General features: G+C 39.3%; 1 protein-coding gene across 6 annotated transcripts in view; it reads left to right on the top strand.

Annotated features, from left to right (window-relative positions):
• Positions 1-2,559: 2,559 nt before the first annotated feature.
• LOC106179131 (E3 ubiquitin-protein ligase TRIP12) overlaps positions 2,560-16,735 on the top strand; it is a 28,849-nt gene continuing 14,673 nt past the window's right edge. For 3 of the 6 annotated variants that reach the window (XM_086996673.1, XM_086996672.1, XM_086996670.1), the window contains exons 1-14: positions 2,600-2,744; positions 3,247-3,336; positions 6,306-6,451; positions 10,781-12,145; positions 12,494-12,684; positions 13,253-13,429; positions 13,758-13,843; positions 14,117-14,407; positions 14,639-14,800; positions 15,138-15,260; positions 15,570-15,681; positions 15,895-15,959; positions 16,228-16,277; positions 16,557-16,713. In XM_086996673.1, the coding sequence (XP_086852799.1) occupies positions 6,360-6,451; positions 10,781-12,145; positions 12,494-12,684; positions 13,253-13,429; positions 13,758-13,843; positions 14,117-14,407; positions 14,639-14,800; positions 15,138-15,260; positions 15,570-15,681; positions 15,895-15,959; positions 16,228-16,277; positions 16,557-16,713 (2,871 nt within the window). In that variant the 5' untranslated portion in view covers positions 2,600-2,744; positions 3,247-3,336; positions 6,306-6,359. Of the gene's footprint in view, positions 2,745-3,246; positions 3,337-6,305; positions 6,452-10,780; positions 12,146-12,493; positions 12,685-13,252; positions 13,430-13,757; positions 13,844-14,116; positions 14,408-14,638; positions 14,801-15,137; positions 15,261-15,569; positions 15,682-15,894; positions 15,960-16,227; positions 16,278-16,556; positions 16,714-16,735 lie in introns of all 6 variants that reach the window. The other 3 variants (XM_086996671.1, XM_086996674.1, XM_086996675.1) reach the window with 3 other exon arrangements.

Here is a 16,735-nt window from a genome sequence, read left to right as displayed (position 1 = left end):
AGATTAAACTAGGGTTAACAGGATCTGGAACTGGACAGTTCATGACAATTGGTCCTCTATATTTTTTCTGATGAGTGTCGCTTTGGTCTGACCTCTGATGACAGACGGGTACTATGCTGGCAAACTGCTGGTAAAGCATTTGAACCACATGCACTGAATTTTCGAACCCGGAGCAGTATATTCATCATAGTGTGGGGCTGCATCAGCATCCATGGCTTGGGCGAATTGATGGTGGTTAATTAAAACATGAATCACTAGAAATGTATCGATGTTTTGGAGTCAGGCTTGCTACCATCTATTACTAACATGTTTGGTGACAGGAATTATCCATTTTTTCACCAGGATGAAAATGCTCCTTGTCACAGCCCCAGAGCAGTTGATGATTGGTTTCACCAACAGGACATTCGCAGGGTGATGTGACCTGCCCAGAGTCCGGGTGCAAACATAATAGAAAATGTGTGGAATGATATGTCAAAACTTTTTACAAATGCCCGTCTAACCAGCAGAGAAACTCTGTTATATTCAGTGTTTCATGCTTGGACCGGCATAAGCCCTGAACGCATCAGACAATTATATGAAACCTTGCTTCGTAGACTGGCACCTATTTTTAGGTCACTTGGCTATGCCAGTAAGTACTAATTTTTGACTTGAAACTGCATATTTTGGTAGAATGTATATTTTGTTCTCATTTTGTGATTTTTTTGTGAAATTTGATGTTAATTAAATGATACCAGGAGCATATCATTCCACAGTCATTTATCTCCCCCATAGTATTGGCTCAGTAGGGGTGACACTTCTTTTGTCCAGTGTGTGTAAGTTATCCTTTTTGTTGACACGTTTTGATCACAGACGTAAGGCATATCCATGCATTGTTAATCAATCGGACACATACCAGATTATAACGAAGTTCAATTTTAAATGATAAGAGATAATATACTCGAAGCGATCTTCGCTGCACAGATCGGTTTAATATTCAATAAAATCGTATAGGCCTACAATTGCATGTTCAAATTTTCGAATACGCGTAAAGTCAAAGAAGCAATATTGTTTTAGCGAAATGCGGAGATCTAAGTCCATTGCATCAGATGTTTGTTCGTGAACAAATTTCTCTCTCTCTCTCTCTCTCTCGCACACACACACACATTAATTAATTAATTTTTAAAACTTCAATCAAAAGATCGTCTTAACTTTAAATTTCTGACCCAAAGTCTGAACCAAATCCTGTCTAAACTTTTGACTGAAAAATGTCTAGATCATTTCAAAATAGATCCAAAATAGTAGTCCACACAGAAAAAGAAGGGCCCCTGTGCATTGGTCCTAAACATAAACCTCGTCTATTCCGTTTAAAACGAGCACAGTAAGCTTATTTCAATTAATAGGAGAAAGTCCGGATCCGATTTATCCTGGGTAAAAGCCGCAGTTTCCGGAACCGCGCAAATTTGGTAAAGAAAGATATTACAAACAGGCTCGAAATACGGACACTGCTGTATAATTTTTTGGTTGGATAAATATAACTCCTTAATATTTATACTACATGTACATTCCAGATTCGTGGATTTTAGTTCACTGGTTGCTTGTTCATGTAGCCTACATTCTGACGATCTGTTGGGAATCCCACTTTTTAATCGCAAACCGAGACAAGAGATTCTTGAACTTAATTTCTTAATCAGATTAACAAACAAGATCTGACGAGTTTACCTTTACACAATGTGTTTTAAAGCATAACGAACTATAAACAGAGATTACGTTACTGAAAATGCTGGTAAATTTTACAATGTCCCCGACATGTAGCTGTTACAGCTAATTAGCCTAAAAACATACTCCCATACAATTGCAATTGGTGATTTAGAATTAATTTATATTGACAAGAAATAAAATCATCAAATCAAAAATCACAATAAATAAAGTTTTATTTGTTTTTAGTGCACATGCCAGTCCGGCGAGTTGAAAATTACGATTCACTAAAGCATAATGACTTCGTTTCACGAAGGACGAGGATTAAAATGCCGCATTCACGAGTCTTGGGAATGGCCGGGGTGCTTCACGGATCACGCTAAATATTACGAGCAATTCACGCATCTCGGGAAATAAAAAGTGGCTTTCACGGGTAACGAAAAAACCCAATGGGATCTTAATTTACTTCAATTTAGATAATGTTGCTAATTGGTATAAACCTGGCAATTAGGCCTAATTAACCCCCACCCACGCATTTCACTTTATGTCTGGATGCCCACAGAAATTACATCCTACATTTAAGTTTTCCTTTTCCCCCGTTTTTATGTGAAATCGTGTCCATCCACGTGCTGGTTAGATAACACGTGCACAAACATCTCGCGATGCAGGCCTTGCATAGCGCTGAGCATATGCACCCGTGTCAATGTAAGCAATCTCAACCAAAACACAATCATCTGTTTTCCCGTGACCCGATTATTGCAAATGCGGAATAATTTACTGTCTAACATACGTGTCTGTTCTTTGAGCCTTCGCCAAGAACATTTTTAGATAATGAATAAACACGGGAAGCATTCAAATGTTTAAATGTCCATTTTATTGACATGTTATCCAGGACTGATATTCCACTCCTTATATTTTCCAAGCGGAAGGAATCTTTATTTTGGTGTGCATCGTCCGCAGACCATCGTGTTTGGTCGCAGCTGATTCAGCGCAAGGTGAAGATATAAATATGAATTTGTCTTATATTTTGTGACCAGGTTGGGAGGCAATATACAGAGGGGAAATAATAGGTATGCATGTTTCAATTTATGATCTTGGGTAAATTTGTATTTAATAATTTGATGCAGTAAAGCATGAACGTGCCAAAGCAAATTATGCTTGAGGATCCTTTGTCTGAGGCAATGTCTGTAAGCTAATTTAAGCTTTTTCACTGGGTTGGAGGAATATTTTTTACGCATATCCTGTCAATAATTTATTAAATTGTATTTGGAAAAGATTCTATAGCTTCGGTTGCCCCGAATTTTTCAGCAATTGCTTGAACGCTGACAGGCGTTTGCATTTGCACCTAGACAAGATGGCGACGGTCTTGATGTTCAATGAAAATTTCCTTGTCTGCACCAAGACGCATTTGTTCATTACTATTAGGAAACCTACAAATCATTATCAAACTGCCCTATGGGTCATTTTGTTTATTAGGAATATAAGAACTGTTAGGTCGGAAATCGTTTCTTAATCGAGTGGCAATCGACCTTGACCTTGACATTTCATGTTTGTATTATTTTCCTTTTCCAGAAGGTTGACATAGTAGTTGAGTAGGAAATTCCCAGTAGTTCTCTAAACCTGTGTCTCAATCTGGATGCTGTACAGTGGACTTGCATTAAGGTAGATATCATATGATTGAGATTGATATTGGATTGAGACTGTAAAACTTGCTCTGTGTTGTCTGCTTCATACACATTTTCTTCAGTTTATGCTGACAGTGAGTAATTGCTGTAAGTTTTTTTTTTGTATGTGTGTGTGTGAGTTACTGTGCTTCTCAGATATGTGCCTGCTGACAATACACATAATTCAAAACAAATTGTGTGCTTTTCTCCAAGAGCCCTTGTGAAAATATCACTTCAATAGAAAGTTAGTATGACATCTAAACAGTTAGACCAGAAATTTTGTTTAATGATCTGTAAAAATTTATAGTTGGAATGAATAGTCATGCTATCTGTAATGATAATTTGGAAGTTGAGTGCATAAACAGTTGTTGGTGATATTTAAGGAGTCTGTTATTGATCTAATTATTTTAATGCACATACTGGCTCTGACATGCAACTGAAACTATAGGTCATTGAGACAAGATATATCTTCAATTTAAAACATGTTTTCAATCTAATGGTTGGCTTGAAAGATTGAATATTGGTAGATTAATTGTGTAATAAGCATTAGAAAGGCTTTCATATTATAAGTTGTGGCTCGGCTTGGATTGGAGAAATTACTTCTAATGTGTTTTTAGTTGTCAATGAGTTGATTTGAGTTGGCTACCCATACTTGATGAGCTCTTTAAATTATTTCCAGTGGTCTTGTTTTACTTGCTATGTAAAACAGGGTCACATAAATGCTGTGCAGTCAGTTTATCATGTGAAATATCTTTGTAAGATTGCTCTCTTTAGGAAGAGATCAATACTAGAAGTAAAATTGAGAACTGATTAACATAGCTTCTGCTCATTAGGCTCTGTGCCATACCAAACTTAATCAGAGTGCTTAATTATATAAAAAATCTTCAGTTTCAGCCTTAGCTGTATGAAAATGATTTGTTGGGGTTATAAAGCTAGGGACATTGTGATATTTAAAAGTGAGTAAGTTAACTTTGTTATGGGCAATATGGTGAAAATAATAAAATTCCTGTTAAGTAAGACTGCATTCAGATTCACACATTGCACTATGTGGGTTGGTCCAGCTCTGTGAGAGATTCTCACCAAAGTGCAATAAGTGGAATCGGCTTTATTGTCTGACAGACCCCCTGAAACAAGCAAGGGGGTCGTAAACTAGTGTGTGGTGCATTTATTTAAGCTGATTCCACTGATTGCACTTGCATGACATCTTCGGATAGAAATTGCCTCAGAAAGTATACTTTAAAAAAATACCTGAGTATGATAGTTTGCAAAGACACATTATTGATTTTCATTAATCTATGACATCTTGAAATATTATATGATTACTGCTCGTTGCTAGAGTTACAAGTTTGTGTGTCTTTGCAAGTTTTCTTTCGGATAATAATAAATATACAGTAGACTAACAAGATTTTCACAAGGCAATGTTAATATTAATTTCAGTTGATATTGAAGACAAATTGTTCCACAAGATTTCAAAGTAATTCAAGTTATAATTAGAGAGTTATGGAGAAATTACTATATGTCAAAAAAAGACATGCGAAAACATACCCCGTTCACACTACAGTCATTTATTCGAATAAATAGCGAATTAGGTCCCGATTCGAATAACTGTAGTAGTCTGAACGCGTAAGGATTTTCGTTAAGCAGATTTTCAAAATCCTGCTAGTGAGCTGGATTTTCTTCAGTGATATGAATTACTTACAGGTGTCACGTGAAGAAACTGTCGTCGTGAATAAACCGTAGAGAAAGTAATAGTATTATCAAACACACAATTTCTTTTGAACGAAAATTACTTAACTCTGAATTGAAAGAACATTGTAAAGTGAAAACATTTATACTACGAGTCTTAGATCTACCACGTTTTTCTCACAGAGCAAAACAGTTCAGTCACGATCAAAAGCTCATTTCCAACATTCATATAGTTATAAGGTTATCAAACACATACTCTCTCATGACGAAAACCACTGAATTATGAATTGAAAAATCATAGTTCAGTGCAAACATAGGGCCTACTTAGGACGACATCGTCATACCAGAGGTGCCTTCTTGCAATCTACCCTTAATGCGCATGTGCAGAATGATTTTGTCACGGAATGGGTCTATCATGCCACACCGGAACCGACACCTGTACAGATCTTACTGCGCATGTGTGCAGATAAGTGCGGGTATCTATGAACGTTTGTTTATTACTTAAGCAATTGCACCAAACGTATTTGGAGGTCACCACTCACTACAACATGAGGAAACATAAACTTATTTTGCCATCTTATACTTTCCAAGAATGCTGGAATGTCTTTTGAGTTGCATTTGCCGTTACAAATTTTCGTTGGTATTTTAAGTTTTCCTGTGCTGCGCATGCGCGAGTGTTCAAAACAGGAAGTTAAACCTGAATTTTTCAACGTGGGATTCGGTTTCGCTTTGTGAGAAAGCAATACCGAATCGAATTCCTCAGGAAAAATTTGAATTATAGAAATGCACATTTTTGAAACTGTAGTGTGAATGGGTTAATATTGACAATCTGACCCACAGTTATGAAAAATTTTGACTGATCAGAGGAATTTTTTGTCAGATTGACTGTGTAATCCTAAATGGCAGCTCATAAAATTGTTACCGTTTTGGATAGACTAAGCACAATTTACTTCTGGACCTAAAAAAAAAACGGCTAGACTGACAATTTTAGCATGTCCAGACATGTGGAAACTGCAGGTCCGACCTTTCATGACTGCCAGAAAAGCCAGAGGATAGGCAAGATCTTTGATAATACAGGTCCTATGGACTCGCAAGGTTTATGTGAAAATGCAATACATAAAGATAAACCAAACGTGAACATCAACCTATACAAAATTTCCTGCAGATTTCTTGTAGCACAGGTAGTGCAGGTCCTCAGGACCTTCAGTACCCTCCAAAGTTTTTCTCCATGTCTGACAACAAAATACAGAGTGTTACATCACATTGCTTTCTACATTCCAGCAGCTCCGTAGCGTGTAGAATCTGGCATGTGCCAGTGTGTGCGGCACCTCTCCTATGGCCGACCAACCTAAGTTCCATCCTGGGGGGTCTCGCAGAAGGTCAAAGCGTTCCGCGCCAGGGGCATTTCAACCTGAACAAAATCAGAGGTGAGTGCTGTGTGTATATGCTGAACTGACTGCCACCTAGAGTAGCACTGGGAGAACATTTTTTGTTATTAATAGATCTGCACCATTATTTTATTGATTCTAAGTTGGCACATTTCTTAATTACCTGAAATTTCAATCAAAATCTGTCTATAACTTATTGAGTTGGGCTATCAGGTAGCTAACCTACTAAGGCTTAAATGCAACCTTCTTGACAGAGGTAACAAGTAATTTCAGAACCTATTCTTGAGGTGCATGCTGTGGAATGGACTGTTAAGTACACACTGTGACATGGGTATTTGGCATTAGATTTTGCTTTGAAATACCTTGCAGGGTTGACTTGGTCACCTGTCCTTGAAAAAAATACAGAATGAAAAACAGTAATAACTCTGTGCTGAAGAATTAGGTTTAGGTTACATAAACTCTGTAGGGTGTACTTAAAAATATATTTTGTCTACATTCAAAGGTTATTGACCTGTGCGCTGGGATGGCATGTCTGTCTTTGGTAAAAGTATCAAATAATGTTTTGGTTCATACATCAGGAAGTTGATGTTTTGGTTACCTGTTCTTCATGACCCATATGTGCATGTTAATATTGTAAATGCATCCTGAACTGCTCACAATGGTGAAAAGTGGGGACACATTTTCATAAGTGATTGCAAGACACCCTCCCAAACACTGTGGCAAAAGAAATCATGTGCAGCTTCTTTATCCGGAAGAAAACTAACACAAAAAAATTGGTAAAAACCATTCTTACGTGTTCCCTTAGCAACAAAACAGGTGCTTGCTCTCTTTGCACTGTGAAATTTTACAGTAAATGACCTAGTTGTCTGTCAAGTGGTTTACCGGTAATGAGTGGCTGAAAAGCTTATTAGTAGCTAGAATACTGCTCCGTGGCAGTGTATTTTAAGCCCTGATTGCATGCTTAGAAATTATGTTGGTTTGGATTACGGTCTTGGTGCTATTTTTGAGAGTAGTCTGAGGTTCAAAATAGACTTCATTTATTCATGGCTTATCTTGAAAATTGATAGGCGTCATTTTAGGCTTGCTGTTATTGTCAATGACAGGAATAAAACTTGGATGTGAAAAACAAGAACTGATTGAAATGTTGCAGTTTAAGTTCTTTGGATAGCATAAAATTTCAAGGAAGTGAAAAAGAAAAGGATGTCAGTTAATAGCTTGAGGCCAAATTGGGTTTCCCCCCCCCCCCCCCCCCCCCCCTTTACCCCGAGTTCAATTAACCTGCACGCATTTTAAGTTCAGCTAAAGTAGGAGTGGGTGATATTTAACTGTATGTGAGTGTAGCTGTATGAAGTGGTAGTAATGGCTTAAAATATTAGTAAACACATTGGTATAGACATCTCACTTCATCTAACATCACGAGGGTCATGCACATGCTGCGAAAGGTATGGTAATCCCAGATAGAAAGTAGCTCACATATTATTTTTAAAAAACAAAATGGCGTCACATGGTAGACTGATGAAGAAAGGAATTGCCCTAAGCATATCACCTTCATGCTATTGATTTCTGCAAGTGTAGAGTGAAGACACGAGTGTTTAGATATAGTCTTGCCATCTCCCTTTTCTTCTCTGGATAAAAAAGGTAAAATTGTACAGCAAGGGGGCAATGAAGGGCCTGCGCCTGTAGACACTGAAGTTTAAAGGGACGTCTGTTCCATGGAAGGGGGAGTGTCTGCCCCCTGTGCCCCTCACCTTCTCAAATAGAAAATGTCAGCTGGTGATCTGTGACTATTTCAATGTTGACTGCTGATTAGTCGCTATCCCTACAAGATTACTTTAAGCAATATGGTGATTTTATTGTGAACTCTGGTGTGGTGATGTAATTAGGTTGGTCTTGCATCTTTATTTTTTGAGTGTTGATAAACGTATGTAGGTGTGGCAGGGTAGGACATCATTTCAACCATAAATTTTCTAGACTGCTACTGTATTTAAATCGCTTAGAGCAACATACAGGCTTTAAGTGCTACTGCCAGGAAAACAGGACTTCTCTTGTCTAAAAAAGGGAATTTTTGTGTGTGTTTTATTGTCTGTATTTTAAAAACCAGAAGATTACAAAGGCAAGGTAATGCTAAGTACCAGGTAGACTCAAGGTTACCCCATAGTATGATGAGGTCAGTTTCTATTTCTGTAAAGTAGTTAATAGAGTGTATAGGTGTGTCGGGTGAAATTATCCCATACATGTTTACTGTTTGCTGTCTATTTTATTAATACCAGGCACGGTGACATGCAGGTTTTGCAATCATTACTGCAAAGAAAAGGAGTTCCCCGTGTATACATTAAGTTTCTGATTATTCAGGAAGTTTTGTTGATTTATGGATGCTTTATACATTCTTTTTTTTCCCTTGAAGTCTAAATTAGCTGGATTCAAAAAGTTGGAGACACTTCTAGGAAGGAATGATGGCCACATACCATATTGTGTATGGATGTCTTCACCAGTTAGGTATATATGTGAAGTAGCATTCACACTATTGTTAACAAAGGTGTTTTCCTTTCTTCTAGGGCAGACTTTCACCCCATTTCCATAGAATTTTAGATCGATCTATCCCTGTGGGGAGTCTCACTAGATTACTGTCAGCTTGGCCGGTTTAAGCGTCTGTCCCGCCTACTAAAAGCTGTAAGGGGGTAATTAACGATGGTGCCTGCTCGGCTGACTGCAATTTAGTGTGAACCCCCAGGGAGTTAGGTCGATCTAAAACTTAATCTTTAGATCGATCTAAATCTCTGGGAAAGCACCCTTTATCTCCAAAATCCTTTTATAATCCCTAATACAATTTGTGTGTGTGTGTGCGGGGGGGGGGGGGGGGGGGGGGGGGGGGGGGGGGTTATATAGCTCCCAAAAAATTAAGATGTTCAAAAACTTTTTTAAATTTGATGGAATGCACCATAACATAGTCATGGCATAGGCCTCTTGTCTGACCCTGCAAAACATGACATAGATAAATTTTGTATCTGATACCAAAAGATAACCTTGACACACAAACAGAATTGTAAGCACCTTGGTGTAGAATGGAAGGCGTTATGTGATTACTTGTGTGCAGTTTTCTTGTAATGGGAGCAGGTGTCGATTATACATTTTATGAAGAGAAATGAGGCACTTGAGCAGTATGTAGAACATTTATTTATTAATCAAGTCTTCACGTTTGGTGTACATGTATGGCTCTGCTTTGGTCATGCTTATGAAACCATTTCTAACTTGTTATGTGTGCAATTACGTCAAGGGTTTAATATGAAAAGAAAGATTAACCTCTTTTTATGTATTATTTGTATTTATGTTGTAAACATGTTTTAGAATAATTCTCTTTTCAGTAAGTCTGAAAGACGGAGTATACTGTACACTTGCTTATTTAGTGAGGAATAGATCTTTTGTTGAGTCATCAAAAAGGACAGAGAATAGTCATTATGATGAGTAGATTAGAATATATGCGTCTTGAGCACACTGTGTGTTAATAAACAGGCCTTACAGTGTTATGAAAAAAATAGAACTTTGGTATTTATGTTCTGATTCAAGAAGACTAATGTCAGATCAGATCATTTGGCCACAGCATATCTCTGATAAGTCTGTACTTTGAAGAATTGTGATGCCTGTGATATACTGCTGTGGAAGTGTAGTTTGCTGTATGTAGTTATTACTGTGAAAGGGTAGATGTATAAAAGGCTGTAGCAATATTGTGACTCTCATTGATTGGCATTTATCTTTGTTGAATTGCACTGTGTTTATGAATATTGAAACCCATAATGCGATTAAATGATTGGCACTTGGGTTTGAAAAGAATGTCTTTTGTATTTTAACATAATAGCAAGTGTGATATTGGAACAGTTTAAATTGAGTCGATAGATAAAATGTGTATAAACCAATTAAATGACATACACAGATCTACTGGTGTGCCTAAGGCTATCAAGAGACTATTGTTGTTGTCACTGTTGAAAATCTGAATTTTCTCCCTGTGGAAACTTGGGTAAAATGTATAAGACTGGGTTCCCATACTTAGATCGATCCATCTGGATCGACCTAACTCCCTGGGGGTTCACGCTAAATTGCTATCAGCTCAAGAGGCTTGAATATCTGTCACACCTACCGTATCAGCTAGGGAAAAGATAATTACCCCCTAACAGCTTTACTAGGCGTGACAGACATTTCAGCCGGTTTAAGTTGATCGCAATTTAGTGAGACTCCCCAGGGAGATAGATAGATAGATCCAAAAATCTGTGGGAATGGTCCCTAAGAGATGCTCTCTGTTTTTTGGAAAATTAAGCAAATTATCACCTCTCAATCTTATTGTCTCTATCTCCATTTTTTTCTTCTTTTTTTCAGATCTACGGGCAAAGCCACCAAGGCCGATTTTAACTCTTTTAACCTAGCATTAGAAAAAGGTTCGTCAGTCAAGCAGAACTTGCCTGGGAAGAAGACATTGAAGAGGAAAGGCAGCACACAGGTAGAAGAGGCTGCCCTGACCAGGCACAAAATAAAGAAAGGTTCAACTGAGGACCTCAGTACTGTTCCAAACCAGCAGAAGTCAGCCTGCAATCTAAGTTCAGACAGTAAGGCTGCTGTTAATAAGGGGAAACCCAAACTGAACACTAGCAATAGCGGTTTTACGTACACTACACAAGCTATAGTGTCGGAGGCTGAGCTTACAAACGGATTATCGATCAAAGGAAAAGCCTTAGCTTCGGGAAGAACAGTCAGAAAATCCTCGACGCGATCTAGAAATAGTTCTTTTTCTGACAAGTCCGACAGTTTTGCTGTGAGGGCTGAAAACCTTAACGACTTATCTCAACTCCAACCCGCCAAGAGACAAACTCGCTTCAGCTCGGGATCATCAAGTGCTAGTTCAGTGTTTGGAAATTTTGGAGGAGGAGGAGGGGGAGGAAGAACAGGTCGAAGGTCGTGTTCTAGTGCCAGTGAAAGTTCCAACTTTGGTGCAGGACAGAGTCAAAGCCAGGCTTCTTTGGGGTCTTCATCCTCAGGCAGGGCACTGAGATCTAATCCCTCAGCCACCCTCAGTGAAGGCCTGCCTCCTCTTAGGAGGAGCACACGTAATACAAAGAACACTCAGAGTAGTGGTCAGAAAGCACTGGGCAGTAGTGACTCCCCAGCTCTAACACCAAAGGATATCCCATTGCCTGCAACTGGGGTAGACAGCTTATTGAACCCAGGGAAGGCTAGTAATAGGAAGAGACAAGCATCGGGGGCGTTGTCACAGGAGCTGCACTCAGCAACTGCGAGTGCTGAGTCTGTGAACAGAAGTAGCAACAGTTGCAGTAAAAGTGCTTTGTCAACATCGACTGCATCGTCAGCGGTTCAAAGGAAAAGTAAAAACGAGCCCTCAGCAGAGAAAAGGCCCAAAATTGACAATAAGAAGCACCAGAAAAGCAACAACCCCAGCACATCTAAACAGAGATCAGGAAGTAAGAGCCCTACTAGGAAGAATAGTTCACAGAAGGGGGTTAGTGTTTGTCCAACTAGGAAGAAGAAAAACATCAGTTCTAAGAACTCCAATACTGATAATAAGAACAGCAGTGGGACTAATTCCACAGCTTTTAAAGCTGCCAGAGGCAGTAATAAAGGACTTGCCGCAGGAGAGAAGAAAAACAAACTACAGAAGTCCCCGTCCAAGCTTCCCAGCTTGAGGCGGAGCACACGCACTAAAAAGACGGGTTCGTGTGCCAGTAGCAAGTGAGTTATCTGCCATAAACTTTTTGCTAACTTTTTTGTACGTGCAGCTACTTACGTAAAACATTCTCTGTAAAGTTATGAGAAGTTGACTGTAGATATGAATTTGCCTATCAAGTCGAGCTCTATTATAACAGAAAGCAGTTATTTGTTGCTGAAGTAGGCATGATAAACTGCATTTAAAAAATTATTGCTTCGATATTAATACCCATTTTGCAGAGATCTGGATTTTTGGTTGTATTTATTCCCACAGCCCTTCATGTAAAGCTGCATGCTCAGCACTTGCAACTTAAGGATGCTTAAAAAGACTGATTTTGTCTCTTTTCTTCATACATTTCACGCTTATTTCAGTAATCGACGTTCCTCGTCAGTGACCAAGCGAGAGGGAGCCACCGGTGCACCAACCAGCAGTACTGGTCAAGGTGGAAGTGGAGGGACGTCGAAACCACAGACAGCAATGGCCGACCAGAATGGGGAATCATCAGGAACAGCCCCCCTGGGTCCTACAGATGAGGCTGCACCAGGGGCATCAGGATTGCAGGGTAGGCTTCTATTTTGTTGGTTTGAACCCCTCATGCAAATATGAATTTAAATATCAAGTAATTAAGACAGGCCCATAACCAACAATTCCAAAGGGGGCTTTCATTTTCTGAAAAATGGACCTTTTTAACCCTTTAGTTCTCCCACCTTAAGAAATGACATAAAACCTAGGTCAGGTTTTGATTGAGAGTGGATCTTTTCTGGCCAAAAGTTAGGTTCATATCTTTATTTGTGCCCCCTGTACAAGTTCATCCTGCAGCACTTCAATGCTCTGAACTTTGAGGTCAAACTATTAAAATATTTCATCTTAGCAAGACTAAATATCTTGATAATCAGTAGTTAGTGCATGAAAAACCACCAAATGTTCACTTCTTGTGATTAGTTTCATTTTCATTTCTTCCTCACTGTTGATAGTTTCAATATTTCAAGTGGTGAATGAATGAAGTATAATATATGAGGGGTCATAATCACGAGAATTGAAAATATACTTATGCATACTTGTACATATACTTCTCAATATTAATTTATCTATTTATGTATGGAACCCTCCATCTCTGTATTTGTTTTCAGCCTCCAGTTCTGCCCTGGGAGCCTCAGCAATGGCCACATCAGAGAGTGAGTCAGAGGAGGCAGACATGGGCAGGCTGCAGGCCCTGCTGGAGGCCAGGGGGCTGCCCCCTCACTTGTTTGGTGCTCTAGGCTCCAGAATGCACCAGCTGCTACACCGCTCCATGAGTGGAGGAACAAGTAAGAGTGTGTGTGTGTGTGTGTGTGTGTGTGTGTGTGTGTGTGTGTGTGTGTGTGTGTGTGTGTGTGTGTGTGTGTGTGTGTGTGTGTGTGTGAGAGAGAGAGAGAGAGAGAGAGAGAGAGAGAGAGAGAGTATTTCACTGAAGGAGAGTGAGAGAGGGAGAACTTGGTAGACATTTGGAATAAGTATCTATGATTATAAATAGCAATGAGATAGGATTTCTCTTTGATAACTCCAATTACAGTTGTGATAAAATTTCAGTTTAAATACTGAATTCACTTGTATAAAACTTTTCTATCTGACCTGCTTCATTTTCTCCCCTACCAGTCACCAAAGCCCAGCATTTGCTGCAGGGACTACAAGCCGTGGGAGATGAAGGACAACAGTTGACTGCTGCCATAGAAATGTGTCAGGTATGGGCAATTCCAGTTTTAGGTAGAATTCTGCCTTTAAATTAGCCATTTCTTAACTAGTGAGCAAAAATTATGTGGCAGTAAGAAATGTGTTATTGGTTTTCAGGCCTGATCATAGTTTTGAAATATGGTGACCTCCATAAAAGCTTGTTATACAATCGTCTTATAGATGCAGAATAAATTTCCTGGGGATTACGCAACAAGCATTCAGGTGGATCGGCCATATTGATCCGCTGTTGTGAAAACAGCCCTATATATCTGTGTTGTTTCTAGTTACTGGTGATGGGCAATGAAGATACCCTGGCTGGCTTCCCTGTCAAACAAGTGGTCCCGGCCCTGATCACCTTACTGCAGATGGACCACAACTTTGACATCATGAACAATTCCTGCCGCGCTCTCACATACATGATGGAGGCGCTGCCGCGCTCGTCTGCGGTGGTGGTGGACGCGGTGCCAGTCTTCCTGGAGAAGCTGCAGGTCATTCAGTGCATGGACGTGGCAGAGCAGGCGCTCACGGCGCTGGAGATGTTGTCCCGGAGGCACAGCAAGAGTATTCTGCAGGCTGTAAGAACACTTATCTCTTATAAAATTAGCAGAAAATCTTATATTTTTCCACAATACCTTAGAATTCATGAAAAATAGACCAATATTGAATAATTAAAGGCAATCTGTGGAAACAAATTGAAGCAGAAGGCACTTTCATTGTTCACACTTTAGACACCTAGTTTAAATTATCAGCTAAATAAATAATCTCTCTAAGCTTTTGAGCCTGCTAAAGTATCCTTATTATTGTAGGGAGGAATAGCTGCCTGCCTGATGTTCCTGGACTTCTTCTCCATCACAGCACAGAGGTGTGCACTGGCCATCACTGCCAACTGCTGCCAGAACATGAACTCTGATGAATTCCACTATGTTAGGGATTCCCTGCCCCTGCTCAGTGGCAGGCTGAGTCACCATGTAAGTATAGTGAAACTATATTTTGCAGTCTGTGACTTGAACACTGGCCTTGCACTCCATACTAGACAAACTTATCATGTTAGATATTTGCTCTTCAGGAAGCTGAAGACATCTACTTTCATCAGTGTATGGAGGGGGCAATAAATAAGAGATATTGAAAAGATCAGATATCTCAGTTTCTCATTGCAATTCACTGCTGTTCATTAGGAAAACTTTTGCCACCTGAACAGTAAATTGGCTGAGAGGGTGCCCAGTTTGTCTGATTTAAAAATTGGGGACGTTGGTATGAAATTGTCACAGTAATCACTTGTTCTCCATCTTTTTTCCCTGTAATCAGGACAAGAAGTCCGTGGAGAGTGTGTGCCTGTGCTTCAGCCGACTGGTGGATAACTTCCAGACAGATGAGAGAATACTTAAAGAAATATCAGCACATGGACTGCTGACTAACATACTACAGCTGGTAAGGCCTGGATTAAAGGCATAGGGGATGAATTATTTAGCATGAGACACTTAAAGTGGATGGCAATTGCATTTGAGATGCTTTTTCCTCAATGTTCAATGCCATTGGGCACTAAGAAGTTTGGTTAGCTATTTAGAACTCGAATTTTGGAGGTAATATTTCTGTCTTCGGTGTGTAGTTTTTTACATGCCTTTCATCCTTAACAAAATTATGTCACAATTTCTAAACCATTAAAACTTCTATGAGTGGTTTTGAGTTATATGATAAGGATTTACACTCATAATGGGGGTTACATTGTATTTATTTCAGTTGGTGGTCACTCCCCCAGTGGTGAACACAGGAACATTTGTGACAGTGCTGAGGATGCTGGCAGTGATGTGTGCCTCCTGCCCTGACCTGGCCGTGGTCTTGCTCAAATCTAGTAAGTCTGCAGCCCATTTGATTTATATAGTCTGCAGTCCATTTCTCTTATAAAGTATACATAATTTTTTGCGAGTCCATTGCTTGGCTAAGTATGCCATGCCATGCAAGTATGCCACACCAGTCCTGCAAGGAATTCTTAACTCTAGTTAGTATGCAAGCTCATAATTTGGTTGAGAGTATTTGTCTTAGTGTCCATTCCTCTACTTTCCAGATATTGCTGATACCTTATGTTACTTACTGGTGGGCACTTCGGAGACTGCCTCACAGGGAGTAGAGGTGAGTTTTGGCTGTTTTCAGCAAATAATATCATCGGCTGTGTCTTATGCTCTTGTTTGCAATATTTCTGTATTTACAATTAGTCTAAAATAATTTCTTCCTACAACAGAGGGGTGGGGGGACTGACAACCCATTTTGGCCATGTTATGTTATCTTATGGCTGTCAATAACTGACTTGTTCTTTCTTCCTATGTCTGGGAAAATAATACTCTCTCCTTTTGTAAATATAACATATTTTCTAGTTGGCATGTTATTTCTTATATTGCAGTTGGTCACAAGAACACCACAGGAACTATATGAAATAGTCTGTCTCATTGGGTGAGTTGTTTTTATGGGGAAAAAAAAATGGACAATTAAGTCCAGTAATTAGGTTGTTGCTGTATTACAAATTAATTTCTTCCAGCATCTAGAATTGAGGAAAAAGGTATGTACTTATCATAAATATTACTCTTACATAAAGTTCAGTTTGGTGTAAGGACTAAGTGAATATTATACTGATGCTGGTGTGGGGGCCATTTGATACCAACATGATGAAATCGGCTGAAGCCATTCCCTTAATATGTTATTGTATGTTATAATATAGAATTGACATTCCAGGGAGCTGATGCCCAGCTTACCGAATGATGGCGTGTTTTCTGTGGACTCCCTGCTGAGGAAAGGCTGCACAACGAATACAGATGCCGTCATATGGCAGTGGAGGGACGACAGAGGGATATGGCACCCTTACTCCCTGATAGACAGCAGAATTATAGAGGTAAGGAATTTTGGGACTTGTT

This window comes from Lingula anatina, chromosome 10, assembly GCF_051362555.1.
Source record: "Lingula anatina isolate TDL-2025a chromosome 10, LinAna3.0, whole genome shotgun sequence".
NCBI classification, from domain to species: Eukaryota; Metazoa; Brachiopoda; class Lingulata; order Lingulida; family Lingulidae; genus Lingula; species Lingula anatina.
The sequence above is the reverse complement of the archived record's forward strand: the minus strand, read 5'-3'. Positions and strand labels throughout refer to the sequence as shown.